Source organism: Acipenser ruthenus, chromosome 32 (assembly GCF_902713425.1).
Source record: "Acipenser ruthenus chromosome 32, fAciRut3.2 maternal haplotype, whole genome shotgun sequence".
Taxonomy (NCBI): Eukaryota; Metazoa; Chordata; class Actinopteri; order Acipenseriformes; family Acipenseridae; genus Acipenser; species Acipenser ruthenus.
The window spans coordinates 7,403,041-7,422,201 of NC_081220.1; the positions used below are offsets into that span (position 1 = coordinate 7,403,041).

At 40.8% G+C, this 19,161-nt stretch overlaps 1 protein-coding gene and 1 non-coding gene across 5 annotated transcripts; one reads left to right on the top strand and one right to left on the bottom strand.

The window, feature by feature from the left end:
- Positions 1-470: 470 nt before the first annotated feature.
- Positions 471-589, bottom strand: LOC131703363 (5S ribosomal RNA). The gene has a single exon (XR_009309829.1). It is a non-coding gene; the product is annotated as a 5S ribosomal RNA (ribosomal RNA).
- Positions 590-1,621: 1,032 nt separating this feature from the next.
- On the top strand, positions 1,622-17,383 carry LOC131702959 (zinc finger protein ZFP2-like). 4 transcript variants are annotated; one of them, XM_059005771.1, is made up of 4 exons: positions 1,622-1,748; positions 2,429-2,692; positions 4,185-4,686; positions 15,048-17,383. In XM_059005771.1, exons 2-4 carry the CDS (start codon positions 2,471-2,473, stop codon positions 16,247-16,249), a joined length of 1,926 nt encoding a protein of 641 aa, XP_058861754.1. In that variant the 5' UTR covers positions 1,622-1,748; positions 2,429-2,470; the 3' UTR covers positions 16,250-17,383. The 4 variants fall into 4 exon arrangements, with proteins under 4 accessions (XP_058861754.1, XP_058861752.1, XP_058861751.1 ...); XM_059005769.1 differs by lacking the exon at positions 1,622-1,748 and adding an exon at positions 1,797-1,877; XM_059005768.1 differs by lacking the exon at positions 1,622-1,748 and adding an exon at positions 1,803-1,905.
- The last annotated feature ends 1,778 nt before the right edge of the window (positions 17,384-19,161 follow it).

Sequence of the window (19,161 nt, forward strand, 5' to 3'; positions counted from 1 at the left end):
TAAAACCACTTACATTTCTTATTGACTTTCTTCTTCTCTCCTCAAGCTGCCGTCTGTTCCAAATGTTGGATTTGTTGCTTTTTCTTTTTAAGGAACACCAGTAAGTTTTCATGGCAGCTAGAAAATAGAAAATCATATTTAAATATGCATGTACCATTTTACTGTACATATATAGGCTGATATACTGATAATACATTGAATCTCAATGTCTTTGAAATCACGTAATTCCACAGCAATGTCTATTTATCAAACTGAAAAATAATGTAATTTTTTATGTTTTAACAAACTCGAACACACACACACATGGGAAAAGGGCGGAATGGATTGAGTTCATATCATTTACTTATGTTAAAAGTTTAATGTTAAATGTTAAAATAAAATGTAAAAAAAAATTCTAGTTGGAGCAAGTGTGAGAATATTATTCGAAATATGTGGGGAAATAGCGCCCCCTTTCAAGCTGTAGGTAGAAAAGCTTACAGCACCTGGTATTCCCAGGCGGTCTCCCATCCAAGTACTAACCAGGCCCGACCTTGCTTAGCTTCCGAGATCAGACGAGATCGGGCGTTCTCAAGGTGGTATGGCCGTAAGCGGAAAGCTGTGGTGGTTTAGTATGTTTCATAGTAACTAATACCGGAATACTGCTACACGAGGAAAAAAAGCATTGCTTAAAATGAATGAATGAATTCATAAATATCGACATAAATGTATTTATTCCCATGCGTATTTATTTATTCCAATATTTACATATTACTTTATTTATTTCGATAATTGCAGGTGGTCGGACAAACTTCAAACAAGATTCTCGTCTGTATTGTTCTTTCAGTAGCCTAAATACCAAATTTAAACGACACCAAAACTAACCACGGGGTAAGAACAAATAAAACATAAGAAACGCATATGCACGGCCATAAAACGACACACACACACACACACACACACACACACACACACACACACACACACACACACACACACACACACACACACACACACACACACACACACACACACACACACACACACACACACACACACACACACACACACACACAACCTGAAAAGCAGACTTTATACTGAAGGGAAAACAAACACGTAAAGAAGCAGAAATGAAATCCACACACCGTTATTAAAACAGCCGATCTCAGTTGTATTGTGTAATGAATGATAAAGGGCTAGATGTGTCATTGGACTCCGCTGACGAGGGGCAGCAGTAGGTTTAGTGGTTATTTGTTTATGCTCGACAGATGATTCGGTCAGGAGGGACACAGACCTGCACTTGCTCAAGGCAGACATATTTTAAACTCAAGTCGCATTCTGTATCACCAACACTGCAATGCCATGAAAAACTTGAATAAACCATCTTTGGAAACACTGGTATTAAAATATTGTATATGTACGAATCTTGCAAAATTTTAAAAAAAATATATATATATATATCGGTAGTTTGATACAGCCTCTGTTCTTCTATACAATATTTTATATAATTCTATGCATTTCAGTGGGTAGTTCTAACCGCAAAGTCAGACACACCTAAATTTTTCCCAGTCTTTCCCCACCAGCTTTTTGTCACATAATCTGGCCAATCAAATGTTTCATTAAACATTTTAGACTCGCAAGTAACCAATCAGAAGCAAAGCATTCGTTCTGCCCCCAGAACAAGCTTGGTTTCCAAAAACTCAACTGAACCGGACGCATCATTTTAAAGCGCAAGATTTGCGGCGGGTTTGAGTTTTGAAGATTAGTAGCGGGTGAGTTGTTAACCATTTCATAAAATCCTGGATTTATATTGGTCTGGTGGGGTCTGGTAGGAAGATGTTGGAGAGCGGGATTCTGGGAAGAGCTGAGTTCGTGGTACCGGATGTGTGATTTTCAATAAAGTGTGTTCATTTAGAAGTAATACACAGTGTGAGTCTAATCGTTTGTGGAAACCCCATAATTTATAACACTGCTTGTACGAGAGCAACCTGTTTCCTGTTTGTGTGTGAATACATCATGTAGTCAAATGTTTGCGCATTTTCTGAAACGTTAGTATAAACTACACGTTGACAATGTAATCCATGTTTAATATATGTGTGTGTGTGTGTGTGTGTGTGTGTGTGTATGTCAATGGTTAACACGATTTCTGCTTCAGGGTTAAACCGAAAACTCGCCGAATTTGCAGGAGTGTTTTTGAATAGACGCACGCGCAATCAGTAATTTAAATTAAACATCTTCATGTTTTGTGGCGATTTAAAAGTGAAATCCACCTTAAGAGTCAGATCAGAATAATTCTGGTATTTTTAAGTCCACCTTAAATTCTGGAGTCTGAAAGTGAAATACAAATCCACTGCACTCGGGCGAGCGCTTTTACTGGGTGTGCCTGTCAGGAGCCCCCACTTAAACCTCTTTGACAGGACTTATAATCTTTCTTTTTTTTTATTTTTGGCAGCTACCGAGCAGAACCCCATTTGATACTGCGGACAGTTTAAAGATGGAATCAGTCCCGATTAAAGAGGAGCTCCCTAAACTTGAACTGGTCCCCATTAGACTGGAGTTCTCTGGACTGTCTTCCCTCCCCATTAAACAGAAGCTCTGTGAGATGCCATCTGACAGCATCAAGTCGGAGGTGTCTGGGATTAAAGCTGAGCGCAATGAATTGGAGATCTCCCAGACAGAAGAACCCCTTCCTGTGAATGAAGAGGTGCTGGAAATGGTGTGTATTACTAAACTGGAACCCCTCCAGAGACATATATAGAACTATGTGTACTCTCTCGTGTTCTTATCATCACCCAAGATGATGGACCCAAATCTCACTTGAACTCTGCTGATTGTAGCTCTAGATCTATCTATAGATATATATCTGTAGTTTTGACCGTAAAATAACAGAGTTAAGTGATCTTTAACAAAGAACCCATGAACGTGACCACAACCAGAATGGTGAAAATGTAGTCACAGCAGTTATAAGATTTTCTTTTTTAAAGAATTATTTATGGGTTGGTTATGTATGTCAGACTGACTATAAGATATATCTCTCAGAAGTTCTCTACCAATAAATCTCTAGGCAAACGTATTCGACTGCATTGCTGTGTATACAAACTGTATAGCTATTTTGATCTAAGTGCTTTCAATGTATTTCACGCTAGTAATGTGAAACCATTTTTCTTTTCATTTGTGATCAGCAGGGATGCCCTGACATGTCTCAAAACACAGGGGGGGTTGAGCCCCCTTTTAAAATGCTGACTTTGCCTGAGGGGGGCTGAGGTCTCACATACTCGATGCTGGTGGGCAGTTGCTATTCGTTCATCACATGATTTTTTTTTTTTATAATTTACCATAATCCTAACAATCCTAACCGAAACTTCAAAGCACAGGCAACCTCCAAAACCCTTATTTTATTTTATCCCCACGGGATGAATGAAGTGCATCCAGTACTTTCCCAGGCTTCTTGTAGAGTGTAGGTGTAGCGTCTGATCAAACACAACAGGGTGATGATGTGCACATTGCAGAAGTGTCACTGGTGCTTACATTAAAACATTTACAACTCATTCAGTTGGTGGGGTTCATAGATGTTCTTTGCATTCTTCACAAAATGTAAAAAATACAAATTCTCTGCCAAAATGCAAATTGCGCATTTTTCCACAGTATTCTGTTATAAACAGATTTCTAGGATCCCTGGGGATTAACACCTACTTTGAGCAATCGATCAAATCAATCCATTTTTAAATAAGTTGATCTACACAAAGTTTTACATGATTAAAGCATCATTTAGTAATTTAAAAATGACTTCTTTTATTCTATCGACCCTCATTTTTGTACACTGCAGTTTGTTTGTTTTGAACTTCGGCTCCCTGCTGCAGATGGGTTGAACCCTATTTCAAAACACAAAAAAATGTTTTTTTAGGACTGTACCATTAACGTCCATTACAAATATAATAGGGTGTTACGTACTGTTCTGTGTAAAATGCAGTGTCTGTTGTGGCATTGCAGTTTACACTGAGAAACATCTGCTTCAGAACCGGTACTGTGCCGCCACTGAACCACCTCGAGAGACGGGTCAGTGACAGAATAAAGAGTCTCTGCATTTTACCAGCATGTCCCATTGACACTGAAAGTGATTCCGCATCAGTGCCGCCACAAACACGGTGATTAGTGCTAATCAGATATGAAACCAGCCCTTAATCTTTTTTTCTTTTGTTTTCTGACAGTTACCAAGCAGAACCACGTTTGATGCCTTGGACAATGTGAAGATGGAATCTGTCCCGATTAAAGAGGAGCTCCCTAAACTTGAACTGGTCCCCATTAGACTGGAGTTCACTGGACTGGCTTCCCTCCCCATTAAACAGGAGCTCTGTGAGACGCCCTGTGACAGCATCAAGCCAGTGGTGTCTGGAATTAAAGCTGAGCGCAACGAACTGGAGATCTCCCAGACAGAAGAACCAGTTCCTATGAAAGAAGAGGTGCTGGCAATGGTGCGTATTAAACTGGAGCCCCTGAAAGAGGAGGTACTCTTGAAACCAGGGAAGGAAGAATCCGAAGACTTGAAAGCAGCCCCCACTGAGCTGGGTCCGGTACACCTGCGGGAGTGTAGCGTGGTGCTGGAGAGAATCTATGTGAGAAAGCAAGGCTCTGGAGAGGAAGGCTCTCCCAACAGCACGCAAGGAGGTGGACAGGACGACGAGAGCTCACATTCAGAGTGCAGTCCAGCAGGTGAGTGACTGACTAGCTGTGACATTGTCATTCTACACTGAGTGATGGCCACAATGTGACTGAGAGGCTGAGAACAGATAGCAGGGCTCCACATTAGCATCCAGGTTCATTTCGCATACTTGTCTACACTAAAGCAAATCACTGTGTCTGTGGCGGCACTGATGCAGAATCACTTTCAGTGTCAATGGGAAATCCTGGTAAATGCAGCGACACTCTCAAGGTGGTTCAGTGGAGGCACAGTGCCGGTGTGAAGCAGATTTTTCTCACTGTGAACAGACACCACATTTTATATAGGACAGTATGTAACACCCTATAATGTGTGTAATAGATGTTACTGGTACAGTCCTTAAACTCCCCTTATTTTTCGTGTTCTGAAATCTGGTCCTGCCCACATCTGCAGCTGATGACAGGGGGCTGAAGTTCGAAACCAACTGTCTGACCAGCGTAGGCTACTATATTGTATATTTTATGTCACAGGTTGGGTAATAAATAGCTTAAATATTTAATTTCACCTCAGAATATAAATGATAAAAACACAAATACTGTTAAAAATACCATATGTTAACAGCATTTCTGCTTTATATTATAAAACAAAGTTTAATTTATTAGAATAAGTTAGAGAGTTCTGGCTAAAATGGTTTATTCTTTAATTCAAATACTGTAGCCTACTGTTTTATGTGTATCATTACATGGAACAAAAAGTTTGAAGCAAACTGTCAGTTTAACTTGTCTGAGTAACATACTGAAATGTGAGTTACCGGCAGGCTTTATGTGTTGTGCTCTTGCAGATTTGAAGAACAGAATGTTTTTGTTTTTTAAAAAACGAATCCCTATTTAATGTGTGCAGCATACAGTATATTCTTTTGAAGTGTGACACACCGGCAGCATGTTTTAACACTGCATGATCTGCCTTCTATGTAAATGGAGGTATGCTGCCAAATTGCAGCTGATCCTGTAATATCGCTGTGTGAATGCCGTACTGAAGGGTCCTTTTTGTAGCTTTACTTTTTTGCTTGAGGTTTTTTTTTTTTTTTTTTTAAGTATTTTTTTTTACTAATTAATAAAAGCATGTCATGATCAGGACCCATCCTTCAATAAAAGGGCCGTTATGGCGTTATGGCAGAACAAGTACACACATGAGGAAATACATCCACTTTGTCAGTCTGTGCATACAGTAAATTGCTCAGCAGAAATCAATATATTTTGGAGGTGATTATTGTGAAGAGTCTGAATCGGGATTCATTTCAAGACGTCATATACACAATTTGGGGGTGGGGCCCTCCTAGGCGGTCACCTTGCTTGCCTTGCCCTACGGCCGGCTCTGAGAGACAGTGCTAATCTCTGTAGCCGGACATGTACAAAAGTATTTAACAGCAGTTAAATGGACATTAACACATACCGTGAAACTTCTATTAAACGGCCAGGCATTTATTTACAAAACTCACAAGCAGACCAGCGCCTATTGGAGACTGCCAATTTATTTGAGACCTGGCGATTATATAGACGAGGAAACTTTGGAAAATGAACAAGCAGAGATACAAATGTGTATTGTTAATATACTGTAATATTGTAAGGGTTTAAAAAGATTAGACAGCCAGGCATGGGTTATATAAATGTGAACAGGCCACTTGAATCAAGCATGGAGGGTTTATTACAGTGAAAAGGGATACAAAACAACCGTGCCAAACTCAATCTTTCTCTTCTTATCTGGACTCCCCTGAACTGACGGTACAGTAAAAACAAGCTCTATATACAAATAAGTAAATTAAAGATATAAACTACTAGCACTTTTGTTTATAAATATAGATCAATGTTGTCTATTAATAAAGATAAGTAATGAAATAATAATAGGTCTAATACTGGTAATAATAAGTTTAATCCATCCCAGATATAGAATGCAGGTAGGTTAGGCTTACAGCGCAATAATAATAATAGTTTGTTTTTTCTTATGGCCCCTGTTGGTGATGTCTCCGTTCAGTATATCCAAGTAACCATTTCCATAACCGCTTAATCCTTTACAGGGTCATGGGGAGTAACCATTATGTATTGTGATAACAGCATCTTCCAGATATTATTTCAATTTCCATTTAAATCATGATCTTATGTACACTTTGTATTACTAAACTTTGTACTTCTGCCCTCATATAATGCGTCTTTATTTTACACATTGCAATTGAAGGTAACCTGGCTTCAAAACGATACAATTAAATACTGGTCTTTTTTATTCTTAATAAAATTACCCTTTTTATTTGTTATAAATGCAATAAATTCAACACAAAGCAACGCGATATACTGTTCAAAGCAAGAATTATTAAACTTAAACCAGAATGTATATGTTTGATGCCCTCAACACACACACTTCAAGTGGTGCTCCGCAGCCCTTGTGTGCTCACAAAGTCTCCTCGCAATTACCCCAGACCGCTCGTGAACCCACAATGCTATTCATGAGCTACTTGACTAACGACGGTGTTTGGGAAACACATCAGATTTGACACGTTGCTGTTACGATGGTCGAGTTACTTTTGGGAAACGGCACCCTGGATAACTTTCGAGTTAGACCTAATGTCGTTTAAACAATACATTTCTAGCATATTTTTCCAACTATCAACATTAATAAGCACAGTCAACATTGATTATTTGAACATTTTCAACAGTAGTCTTTTTGAAACGAGTAAACACAAGTCTGTTTGCGGATCCTGGAGTAGTCTGTGGACTATGTGGTGTCAGTGGTTTTGGTCATGGTCGTGGCAATAATAATGGGTTTTTGTTTCAGAAATGAAAGCTGAAACACATTGAGAGTGGTCCAAGTTTATTGTGTGGTATATTGCAACCAGTAAGTTCCAGTGTGTTTTGCATTGAAGGGATGAATTCGCAACTCCTTAAAGGGAATGTCCGATCCCCCCCCCCCATTAGGAATTTTTCAACAACAATGGATATTGAATGAAGTCATTACCCAGCCTCCATGTTCGTCTTTCTTTAGGGATTTGACATCTCCAATCTTTGAATGAAGTTGTTACCCAGCCTCCATGTTCCTCTTTCTTTAGGGATCTGACATCTCCAATCTTTGAGTGAAGTCGTTATCCAGCCTCCATGTTCCTCTTTCTTTAGGGATTTGACATCTCCAATCTTTGAATGAAGTCATTACCCAGCCTCCAAGTTCGTTTTTCTTTAGGGATTTGACATCTCCAATCTTTGAATGAAGTCATTACCCAGCCTCCATGTTCCTCTTTCTTTAGGGATTTGACATCTCCAATCTTTGGCAAAGCAGTAGGTTTTATGTGTTTTTGTTCATCAGTATTTTGTTCTGGAGGTACTGCCTGTATCAATTGCGGGTTCTCGCTTCCCCTCTGTTAACATCACTGTGGAGTTCTCCTTGTTTGTTAATCACTGCTTCCACCAGATCTTAGTTCATAGCAAAGCAGTAATCAGCTTGTTGATCTCTCATTGAGGGAACACAGGGATCTGGCCAAGGGTGCATTTCAGTGACTGCTAGCAGGCTCACCAATGCACACAGAACAGCAGCTTCTGAAATGAAAAATCAAGTGAAGGATTTATTCTTTGTTAATATTTGAAAACCTTAAATATATATTGCATGACTTTTGCCCCAACCTCCCCATTGAAATATAGGTCTAAGACTTTAATTTAGAATGTATTCTAGACAATATCAGCCTTTAAACAATTTGCACTAATCCACATGAAACCATTTATATGTCGGCTGTTTCCTTGTTTTTACAAACCATCATATTCCCCTCGCCACATGTGTCTATAATTTCACGTGGTCCCGTCCAATTTGCTGCCCAAGGCCACTTTTGTAAAAAGTTTTTAATCATTAGCTTTTCCATAATCTCAGTCTACAAGCCATTAATTAGTTAATGGCTAAAGTAAAACTTGTTTTCTTATTACAATGTCAATGTGTCTTACTTTTAAAATGTTCAGATTACTTTTAATTTTTGTAATATGAATTGCATTTATTCTCATGGATCTTTCTCAATGGAACTGGTAGATAAACATCGTAATGGATCTGCTCCTAAAGACCATCCACAGTAATTTATCAAATTTGGCTAATTGGGTAAAACTTCAATGTAATTTAATGAACATGTCCATAACTACCAGATTGAGTTAACAGCCAAGGTCTTTCAGTGTTTATCAAAAGTAAGAAATAAACAATTTAAATGATTCTTACAACAAAATGCTTTATGTGTTAATTAATTCTATGCAAAATCAATCACCAAATTCATGTTATTTTCTTCCTAATCACTTCTAAGTATTCAAAGTATATTATTTAAAAAGTGGGCATTGAAATGCGTGTGTGTGTGTGTGTCTGTGTGGTGAGAGCCTGTAGTCCCAGAATGCAGCTGGACATCTTTCTCTCCATTCTCACACAGTCCGTACAACACAGCTTGAGATCCCAAACACAGTTCAATTTATTGTAGGTTTGTTTGTCGAAACCAAATTGTACCCAATTATGTAGGTAAAAATCGATGAAACAGTTAAGAGATTTGATTAACATTCCCAGTCCTCTAATTCACTCTCCCTCTAGAAGCTATAGTGTGTGCAATATGAAACTTAATGTTATGTTCTTCTTTAAAAGAGACGGCTATCTCTTACAGCGACCTTTTTGAATAGTCAGAGTTTTCTGGTACTTTTTTTTTTTTTTCAAAAACAATTCACATACATTTTGAACTTTTATATGTTTCCCATAACATCACTCAAGCATTTTGACACTTGACTTTGAAGACTATGACTTTGGCACTGACTGGCACTCGGTTCTCTTTTAAAAGCCCAATCATTTGACAACAGCCTGATCATATTCCTCCCACTTTCACAAAAGCCATTCCAACAGAAAAGGCTACCTTCCTTCCCTCCTAATAACGTTTAACCTCTGGGCGGGAGGGTGGGAAAGTTAGAGTCCAGCCAACCCTGACCCTGACACCTGTCAAATACCAGACGGACATGGCTGCCTTTTCTAACCTGGATGCCCTGCCGTCTGCTAACCGCTGTCTCTAATTTTATCCTATTGTTGCCCCCTGGGCTTCTGTTAGAAGGCGCACGTTTAACCACCACATTTTCCCTTAAGCCCCATGTCCCCATGTAGCAGCACTAACCCATCTGGCTGCAGTGCAGGGCATAGGGTCAGCAACGCCCGCTCTGGCGGTGGTGGTGGTGGCAGTGGCCACACTGCTGCTAGTGGTGACAACAGCCACTCCTCTGCTGCTGCTGGGGCAAACGGCCACTCAGGCACGGGTGCTGTTGGCTCCAGACGCTCGGACAGGCTCACTTTCTCTCCCCGTGGGAACCATAGCTCCGCCCCCTCTGGTTGACATGACTGCCATTCCCCCTTCCTGGGCTGGCGGTAGCTCCTCCCCCTGAGAATGCTGGGCTGAGAGCTCCGCCTCCTTCTCTGGTAACTTGGCTGGCGGTAGCTCCTCCCCTTTAGACTGCTACGCTGAGAGCTCCTTCTTTCCTGACCAACAGGATGGCAGCTGCCTTCTTCTGCCCCGCCTTCTTTTCCGCCTCTTCTCATTTTACTGGCTAATGGAACAGAAGCCCCTCCTTTATTCTCGTCTCCTTTCTTTTCAGTGGCGGACGCGACCCGGAAGCCCTTTCGTCTTACCCATCTCTTCACTCTGCTGTCTGCTTTGCACAAACTGTCAAGGCTGGTGTTGTTTCAAAGAATAATTTGTCCTGTTTAGAATTAATAAAACCTGTAATTATACATTTTACTTGTTTTTTTTAGTTATGTTTATTTGAATCAAACTTAGGTGGAATCGCCACTGTTGGTCAAAATTCTCAGGAATCTACAGGAGGGTTCTGTATTTAATCTGGGGTCTACAGGGTTAATATGACATCTATTGGGGAATATGACTTTATTCCGAATCGGCAGGCTTACCCCCCCCCCCCCCCTGCCAATATACTAGACTTAATATTCAATCACTCTTATTCATTTATTTCAAATACACAGATTTAAAATGATCTTTACTGCTAATCGGCGGGTTTGTCCTCCGATATATTGGAGTTAATATTCAATCACTCTTATTCATTTATTCTATTTTTATACAGCAGATTTGTGAATCAACATATAATCAATGAGTTTATTTCCAATTACTCTCTCATTTACAATCAACAAACAAGGTTATCGTACACACAATTACTCCCAGAAAACTCCTGTAACCTTGACAAGCTTATTGTGCATTCAACTGCTCTCTGGTTTCTCCTGCAACCCAATCTAACAAATGACTCTCTGGGTTCTCTTGCAACCTAGGCTAGCCTTTCCCATTTGCATGTTCAATTACTCTCAACATAGGCAAGCTTTTTTTATTTTTTTTATAAACTTAGTCGTTGCCAGTAATTTATTATTTTCTCCCAATTTGGAATGGCCAATTATTTTATTACGCTTGGCTCACCGCTACCACCCCTGCGCTGACTCGGGAGGTTGAAGATGAACACACGCTGTCCTCCGAAGCGTGTGCCATCAAGCCGACCGCTTTTTTTCACACTGCAGACTCACCATGCAGCCACCCAAGAGCTACAGCGTCGGAGGACAACGCAGCTCTCGGTCAGCTTACAGGCAAGCCCGCAGGCGCCCGGCCAGAATACAGGGGTCACTGGTGCGCGGTGAGCCGAGACACCCTGACCGACCTAAGCCCTCCCTCCCCCCGGGCGACGCTCGGCCAATTGTGCGCCGCCCCTTGGAAGCTCCTGTCCTCGATCGGCAAAGGAATAGCCTAGATTCAAACTCGCGACTTGCAGACTATAGAGCGCATCTTGCACTCACGTGGAGCGCCTTTACTGGATGTGCCACTCGGGAACCCCCCAGCATAGGCAAGCTTAACTGTATGTACAGTCCCTCTCAGGAAATTAGCAATAAACAACTTGACTCCCTGGTCTTCGCAACCAGAATGGGATCAGGACCATTATACTCTGTATAGTACAGGGTTGCCAGATTTCTACAGTGTTTATAGCCCAAAATCACTTCAAAACTAGCCTCATTTGTTTTTTTTTTACTGAAACCAAGCTTATTACCATTAACATGTAGCCCTATCCTTCAATGCTGCTACTGTTTCCCAAAGAAGAAAACAGTTAAATCTTTTAAAGTTATGCCACCAATCTAATTAGATGATCACATCATTTAAATCAATTAAACAGCCACATCAATTAAATACACCTAACAAATTAAAAAAGGCAAGTTGTTGGCTCTTTTTTGCAAACACAAAAAAGTTAAGTTAATTGAAAGTATGCCCCATGCATTGAAATAACACATAAAAAAACATTTTTAACCTCTTACCTACAAACTCCTCGTGTAAGGGCCAGCTGTTATCATCACGCAGGTGTATCTCAAGTCAATTTTAAATGTACAAAGAAAAAATTATGTACCAAATAAAACATTTTTACTTATATATATATATATATATATATATATATATATATATATATATATATATATATATATATATAATATTAGTTTCAAAAAAGCTCCTCTGAGTCTGCACCATCTTCTGCGTTATTTGCTTCATATATGTCGCCTGTAAACAGTGACAGCATTGCTTTGGATGGCTGAAATTGGTTGCAGCAACACTTATTACGCTGCATATATGCTCTGACCCTAAGAATGTTTTCCAACAATTTCTCTTGCATGCGGGTCCTTAGTTTGGTTTTGATTAGGGCCATTTGTGAAAAAGCACGTTCCACTGATGCATTGCTAAATGGTAGGGCTAAAAGAGATAAGGCAAAAAGACCAAGTTCAGTGAAATCTTTATCACCAGCTGCATCGGAGTGTTTAGCCACTTCAACCCAGAACTCTTTAATTTGGTTGTCTTCAGTGTGCTCCCAGTGTACATTGTTCAAAGCTCGCCATTGCTGTTCGAGTTTGCCAAGATCTCCATTGTAAAGTGGCAAAAATGATAAATTTGCCATCTGTTCCTTTTTGGAACTGAGTACAACAGTTGGGCTGAGAACGGTAAGTGACTCAAGTTGCTGGATATTAGGAGGCAATCTTTGTTTGATCTATTTCAGAAACTCGAACATGTAATCTCTGCATCTGTGTTTGATATCCTCTGCTTTCTGAGGTTCGATCTTTGATTGTGACAGTTCTAACTGGAACTTGATCCCGAAGTCCACTGCTGAAAGTGGCAAGCTGTTTCTGTCAGACGTTATGTCAAAATCCATTACAGATGACCATGTTGGAAAATCGTGAGGTTTCATGATTCGTTGGATCAAACTGCGGTAAAATGTCATTAAATCAGCAAGAGGTTTCGCTGGATTGGCACCGTCAAGCTGAAACAGCTTGTTTATTCTGTTGACCTCAGTGACGAGGGGCTGAAAAAAAAACAGATACATTCTGTTTACGCGGTCTGAATGCATCTGGTACAGCAGTTCAGCATTGTAATTCCTTTCAGTGTCCTTTGTAAGCTGAAAGTGCAACTTTAGCTCTTCATACTGAGAAAGCACTCGATCAACACACTGGCTAATTGCAAGCCATCTTGTGTCAGAAAGCTGCAAAATCTTCAGCGGGCCAACATTAATGGTGGCATAGAGATCGCGGTACTTCTTTTGACGCTGAGTGCTGTGGGAAAACCACGAGTATGTCTGTGATACCATGTACTCGATGTTTTGAGGAAGTACGTCCATTGCTTTTGATGCACAGAGCTGCAGTGAATGACAAACACACTTGATGTACACAATTTTTGGATTCACCTCCCTTAACTTTGTTAGTACCGAATTATTTTTCCCACACATTGTATTGCAACCGTCTGTTGCCAGACCAATGCATCTTTCCACTTCTTTTGTTTTCCTTTAAGAATTTTTAACAAGGCTGTTGCAATGCTGTGAGAATCACCGGCTGGCAAGCTAACAATCCCGGTAAATGATACGTTCATGTTTTCTGCTGAAGTACCTGAACACCACACAGAGTTGCTTGTTTGCACTGATGTCTGTGCTTTCGTCCACAATTAGAGAGTATGGCTCTTTGGCGATGTCTTCAAGCATCTCCTGATGAACAATGGGCCCGATGACACATTTTATAAGTGCTGAGCATTTTGTTCTATGAAGACTAATATCCTTCTGTACAACTTCCCTGACTATGCATCCCAAATGATCTACGGTGAGGATGCTGGAAAGGCAAGCAATATGGGCTGCCAGCTTCAACTCGCATATTTTAATGGAATTGTCAACTTGTTTCTTAAATCCTGTGTCAAATAAGCTTCTTGTATTTGAATAGGGAGCTGCATTTCTAATATGTTTCTCTGTCTTACTGTGAGCTAACAGATCGCTGTGATGCGCTCGCACTTCACATTTACAGTACCTACACGCTGCTTTTGAGTCATCACCAGGTACACGGCTAATCCATGCTTGTAACCCTTTTTCTTTCTCAGTCTTTGCAGTATTTTTTTCAGTATTTAGATTACTTCTTTATTTTTCCTGCTTTTTAGCGGTTTCGATGTTTCTACCCTGTTTCTTAAAATGGCTGCTTTTCACTGTCAATTAACACAATCATTCGTCTCTCACTCCTGTTCACTCGCATGGTCATGCGCAGTGGTGGTTGTGGTCATGCGCAATATGTTATTTTATTGGGAAACAAAGTTTTACATAGTTTGTGTGCACTGCGGTGGGTAGGCTGCAAAAGTTTATACATTTTTAATAAAGTTATTCTTTTTTTATATGTATAAAGTAAACTAGCCCAAAAAACCACGAGACCTCTTGAAAGTAGCCCAAAAAGTAGCAACCAGCGACTCCTAAATATTTCCCGCGGCTGTCTTTTTAAAGGAAAACCGCGGACCTGGCAACTCTGGTATAGTATTTCAAACACCCAATCTCTGTCTACTTTACACCACCCCTTAAATCTGTTTTTCGAAAAAGACTAAAAGTTCTAGGCTGACTCTCCTGATCAAACCTTCCGAGATCGGCACAGGGCCCCAGAATCAGAGTGCACAGATTCCTCGTAGAAATGTACAGCTCTGTTACCTCCTACAATCTCCCTATCCTAATCTAGCTGATCGGGCTAGTATTAATAACAGATAGGTACCCATTGCAACCCTTTTTGACAAATAATAAACAATAATCAACAACACCAGAAAAAACAGTATAGTAGGTTACTATTCCTGTGATGAATAAATTAAACTTATACTCACTCATCCTTAGTATTCCTCTAAAGTTCAGTTAAAGAGAGGTTAGAAGGTTCCTTCATGCGTTCAGATGGATGAAATCAAATCAGTTTTGCAGCCTCCCTGGTGCGGACTACACTACAGTTACCTACACTACCTAACCCAGAAAAGGTCATGAAACGACATAATGAGGAAGGAACATTTTCTGCATTTCTTACTTAAAACCGTCTCTGATTTTTCACTCCTGTTTGTTTTTTCCAGGTTCCAGTCCAGCAGTTAAAGCAAGGACCCAGTTAAGGAATTTAAAAATACTGAGAGGAGAGAAATTAAAATATACCAGAGGAGAGAAACCGTATCACTGCTCTGACTGTGGAAAGAGTTTCAGGCACTCAGGAGACCTTGTGATACACCAGCGAATTCACACAGGAGAGAAACCCTATCGCTGCTCTGACTGTGGAAAGAGGTTCAAGTCATCAGGACACCGTACAGCACACCAGCGAATTCACACAGGAGAGAAACCGCATTGCTGCTCTGACTGTGGAAAGAGTTTCAGGAACTCAGGAGACCTTTCAAAACACCAACGAATTCACACAGGAGAGAAACCTTATCGCTGTTCGCACTGTGGGAAGAGTTTCAGTCGGTCTGGAAATTTTGAATTGCATAAGCGAACTCACAAAGGAGAGAAACCATATCACTGTTCTGACTGTGGGAAGAGTTTCAGTCGGTCAGAACACCTATTAATACATCAGCGAATACACACTGGAGAGAGACCGTATCACTGCACTGACTGTGGGAAGAGTTTCAGTCGATCAGGACAACTTGTAACACACCAGCGAATTCACACAGGAGAGAAACCATATTACTGCTCTGACTGTGGGAAGAGTTTCAGGGATTCAACAGACCTTGTAAAACACCAGAGAACTCACACAGGAGTAAAGCCATATCACTGCTCCGACTGTGGTAAAAGTTTCAGTCAGTCAGGACAACTTGGAAAACATCAGCGGATTCACACAGGAGAAAAAACGTTTCATTGCTCTGACTGTGGGAAGAGTTTCAGTTCGTTAGCAAACCTTGTTTCACACCAGCGAATTCACTCAGGAGAGAAACCGTATCACTGCTCTAACTGTGGGAAAAGTTTCCGTCACTCAGCATCCTTTGCTGTACACCGGCACATTCACACAGGAGAGAAACCGTATCACTGCTCTCACTGTGGGAAGAGTTTCGGTCACTTGGCATCCTTTGCTGCACACCAGCGTATTCACACAGGAGAGAAACCGTACCGCTGCTCTGACTGTGGAAAGACTTTCAGACGGTCGGGACACCTTGTTTCACACCGGCGCGTTCACACAGGAGAGAAACCGTACCGCTGCTCTGATTGTGGGAAGAGTTTCAGTCAGTCAAGATCCCTTGTTACACACCAGCAAATTCACACAGGAGAGAAAAAAAAAAGAAAATGTAAATAATGTTCCTGCATAAAAATAACTTTTATCCATTTTGCTTCCTGGCATTTCAGCACAGCAGTGTGCTGCTGAATAGTGTGGCTGCCCAAGCCGAGGAGACAGTCAGAACAAATCCTTAAATGGAATTTACTAGTGTAACGACCTCGCCCTTAGCACAAAGCCAACCACTATGGAGTTACCTCCCTATATTAAATATATCCCATGACAAAAACAAGTTCGACAAACAGCTGTTTAAAGGGGTGATCTCAAATGCAAAAATCCAAGTTAGGAGAAGCAATTAGGCCAATCTTGTCAAGCAAATAGGCACAATTGGAAAGGTGCTGGGGCCCAAGATTCACACAATTCTTGCTTCTAACTTGGCGCCTTTTTTTTGATCGCTTCGCTCCACTTTATCGCTCCTCTTGAAATGCTCTTTGTATGATTGAAGTGACTGAGACACACACTCACATTGTAATACGAAAGACATAATTTCGGATTGTATCAGAATCTGAGTGCTCATGTATCACAGAGCAGCTCTCCTGGTAAACCCTTTGAAGGAGGAAACAAACTGCTATTGTTAATTATTTTGCATAGAATGGCACAAGGCAGCTGTAATAGAGTAAATGTGGATGCGCTTTTAGACTGTGTGTTGCTGCTTGCCCCACCTTGTGCAAATTCAAAGTGTAAAACCAGATAACACAACAAGCAGGGCACAAGCTAAGCGATGAGCTGTATTTGATTAGGGAAATAAAAGCTGTTTACTTTGACTATCTGCGTCAGTCTGGATTCTTATAGAAATCAAATGTAAGACAACAAATATACTAGAAGTGTCAGGGGTGGAAGTTGCAGGTTGAGATTTTAGAGTCAGTGTTTCCCTGCATGCATCACTGTGAGCAGCTCCTTCCTCCAGACACAGACCCACACTGGAATGTTTAGATGACTGGGTGTGAGGAGCCTTGTGTTAACAATGGGAGAACTGGGCTGACTGGGGAGGTAACTGCTACTGCCTATTTCAATAGTCTTATTACTGTGTTGTTACATTATGGACAGCAGTGGTGCTCTGGCTCCCTCTTGTGGTCACTATTAATATCTGCTGTGTGTCTCTCGGAGGTCAAATTAATTGCTCTTTGTCATTAAAATGCTGTTTTTATCATCAAACTCTTTGGACTACTTTTCTGAGTATGAACACATCTCTTCTGTATGCAGGTTTTTAAATGATGAAAACAAGAAAAAGAATGAAGTAAAGCAAATAGATTATTGTTTACTTCCTCACATTGTTAAGTAATAGCAGCACTAATGTCCCCCACGGTGGGCTCTAAGACTAGATCATTGACCTGGTCTTTCTTTAAATGATCTTTCACGTTGGACACATTCAAATGTCATCACTGTCATTAAACAACATTTTACATTCATACTGAAATTATTTTATTAATATTGCTTACTTAATAAAATAAAAACAAATCTTCTAAAAATTATAAAATTCAGGGGCTCCTGAGTGGAGCATTCAGCAAAGGCACTGTGCCGGAGTGCAGGATGTGCCCTATAGCCCGGAGAGCGCTGGTTTAAATCCAGGCTATACCACTGACACAGCCTAATCAAACCCAGCTCTGTGCAGTCCGACTGTAGCAGCTCTGCAGCTGCTCTCAGCCTCAGCCCCTGTGGTTACTGTCTATGAGCCAGAGCAGTTCCTGCAGAGCTGAGGGAGGTTTTTGTACGGACGTGTATCACTGTGTGAATGTGTAGCTATTGCCCTGCTGACAGTAATAATCTCCTGCATCTTCAGGCTGCACTCCACTGATGCTCAGTGTAAACTCTGTCCCTGATCCACTGCCACTGAATGAAGCTGGAGTCCCAGAGTGACGGTTAGAAGTAGAATAAATCAGGAGTCAGGTTTCTGCAGGTACCAGTGGATGGAGCTGGTACTAACAAAGCTGTTGGCTGTACAGCGGATAGAGACCGTGTGTCCTGGAGAACAGACTGAGCTGTTGGAGACGGAGTCAGAACAACGTCTGCACTGGACTCTGGAGAAAAAATACAACAAAAAATGATTATAAAATAATAATGCAAGAGTCAAATTAAATAGTGTTGTGTTAGAATACAAACAAAATGTAAAGAAGCGGCTAGACAGATTTACTTCAATGAAAAGTTCTGTTTAAAATGAACTCCAGTCAAGCTTTCAGATTTATAAATAACTATTTAATTATCACCTTGAGCAAAGAGCCCCCGTGTCCCCAGCAGTAGAAGCAATGGCATCATTGTACTGTGTGTTTCAGTGACTCTGAAAGGGCTGAGCAGTGACTCATCAATACTGTGTGTCTCAAAGTGTTTGGAGCAGTGAGGCAGGCACCGGTATACAAAGCAGCTTCCTTTCTACAAATCCTGCTGCTGCTGCTGCTGTCACAGATAGAGGAGATCTGAGCCGTGAGTGAGCACCAGTGCAATTGATAGGGTCGGGTTCACTTTGACTGTTTTCTTCTATTTTTCCCCCAGTCAAAGCTCTCAGTATATCACTGCTGTCTAATATAACTGATCTGTTTGTCTAAACTGACAGTAATATTTCTGTTTCTGTCATCATTTCAATGCTATTGTGTATTAAAGGGTATGTAGTGCCCTACCCCTAGTGGTATACCTTCCCACGTGCTGCTGCTGCTGCTGTAGAAGTAATGGACCTGTCATTTTTCTTTTCATTGGTCACATTTTGACTGCTTCTTACTGTTATAAATTGGACATCTACTTCACTGTCTTTCACAGGCCTTTTCAAGATGTACCTTGAGCAAGCTGCTAGGAGTGCGTTTTCATTATGTCAATCAGAATGATATTTAACAAGCCAGGGGAAAAGGTATCAAACTCCTTGTGGCAAAGTGGTTGCTGATTATGAACAGGTGCAGAGCTGATGCAGTGCAGGAATAAACGGACGAGATTTGTAATCCGGTATG

What these genes read in the sequence shown, in the direction of transcription:
- LOC131702959 (XM_059005771.1), top strand. Translation starts at nt 2,471, where the DNA reads ATGGAATCAGTCCCGATTAAAGAGGAGCTCCCTAAACTTGAACTGGTC. An exon ending in ATGAAGAGGTGCTGGAAATG is followed by an intron (nt 2,693 to 4,184) that starts GTGTGTATTACT and finishes GTTTTCTGACAG; the next exon opens with TTACCAAGCAGAACCACGTT. An exon ending in TTCAGAGTGCAGTCCAGCAG is followed by an intron (nt 4,687 to 15,047) that starts GTGAGTGACTGA and finishes TGTTTTTTCCAG; the next exon opens with GTTCCAGTCCAGCAGTTAAA.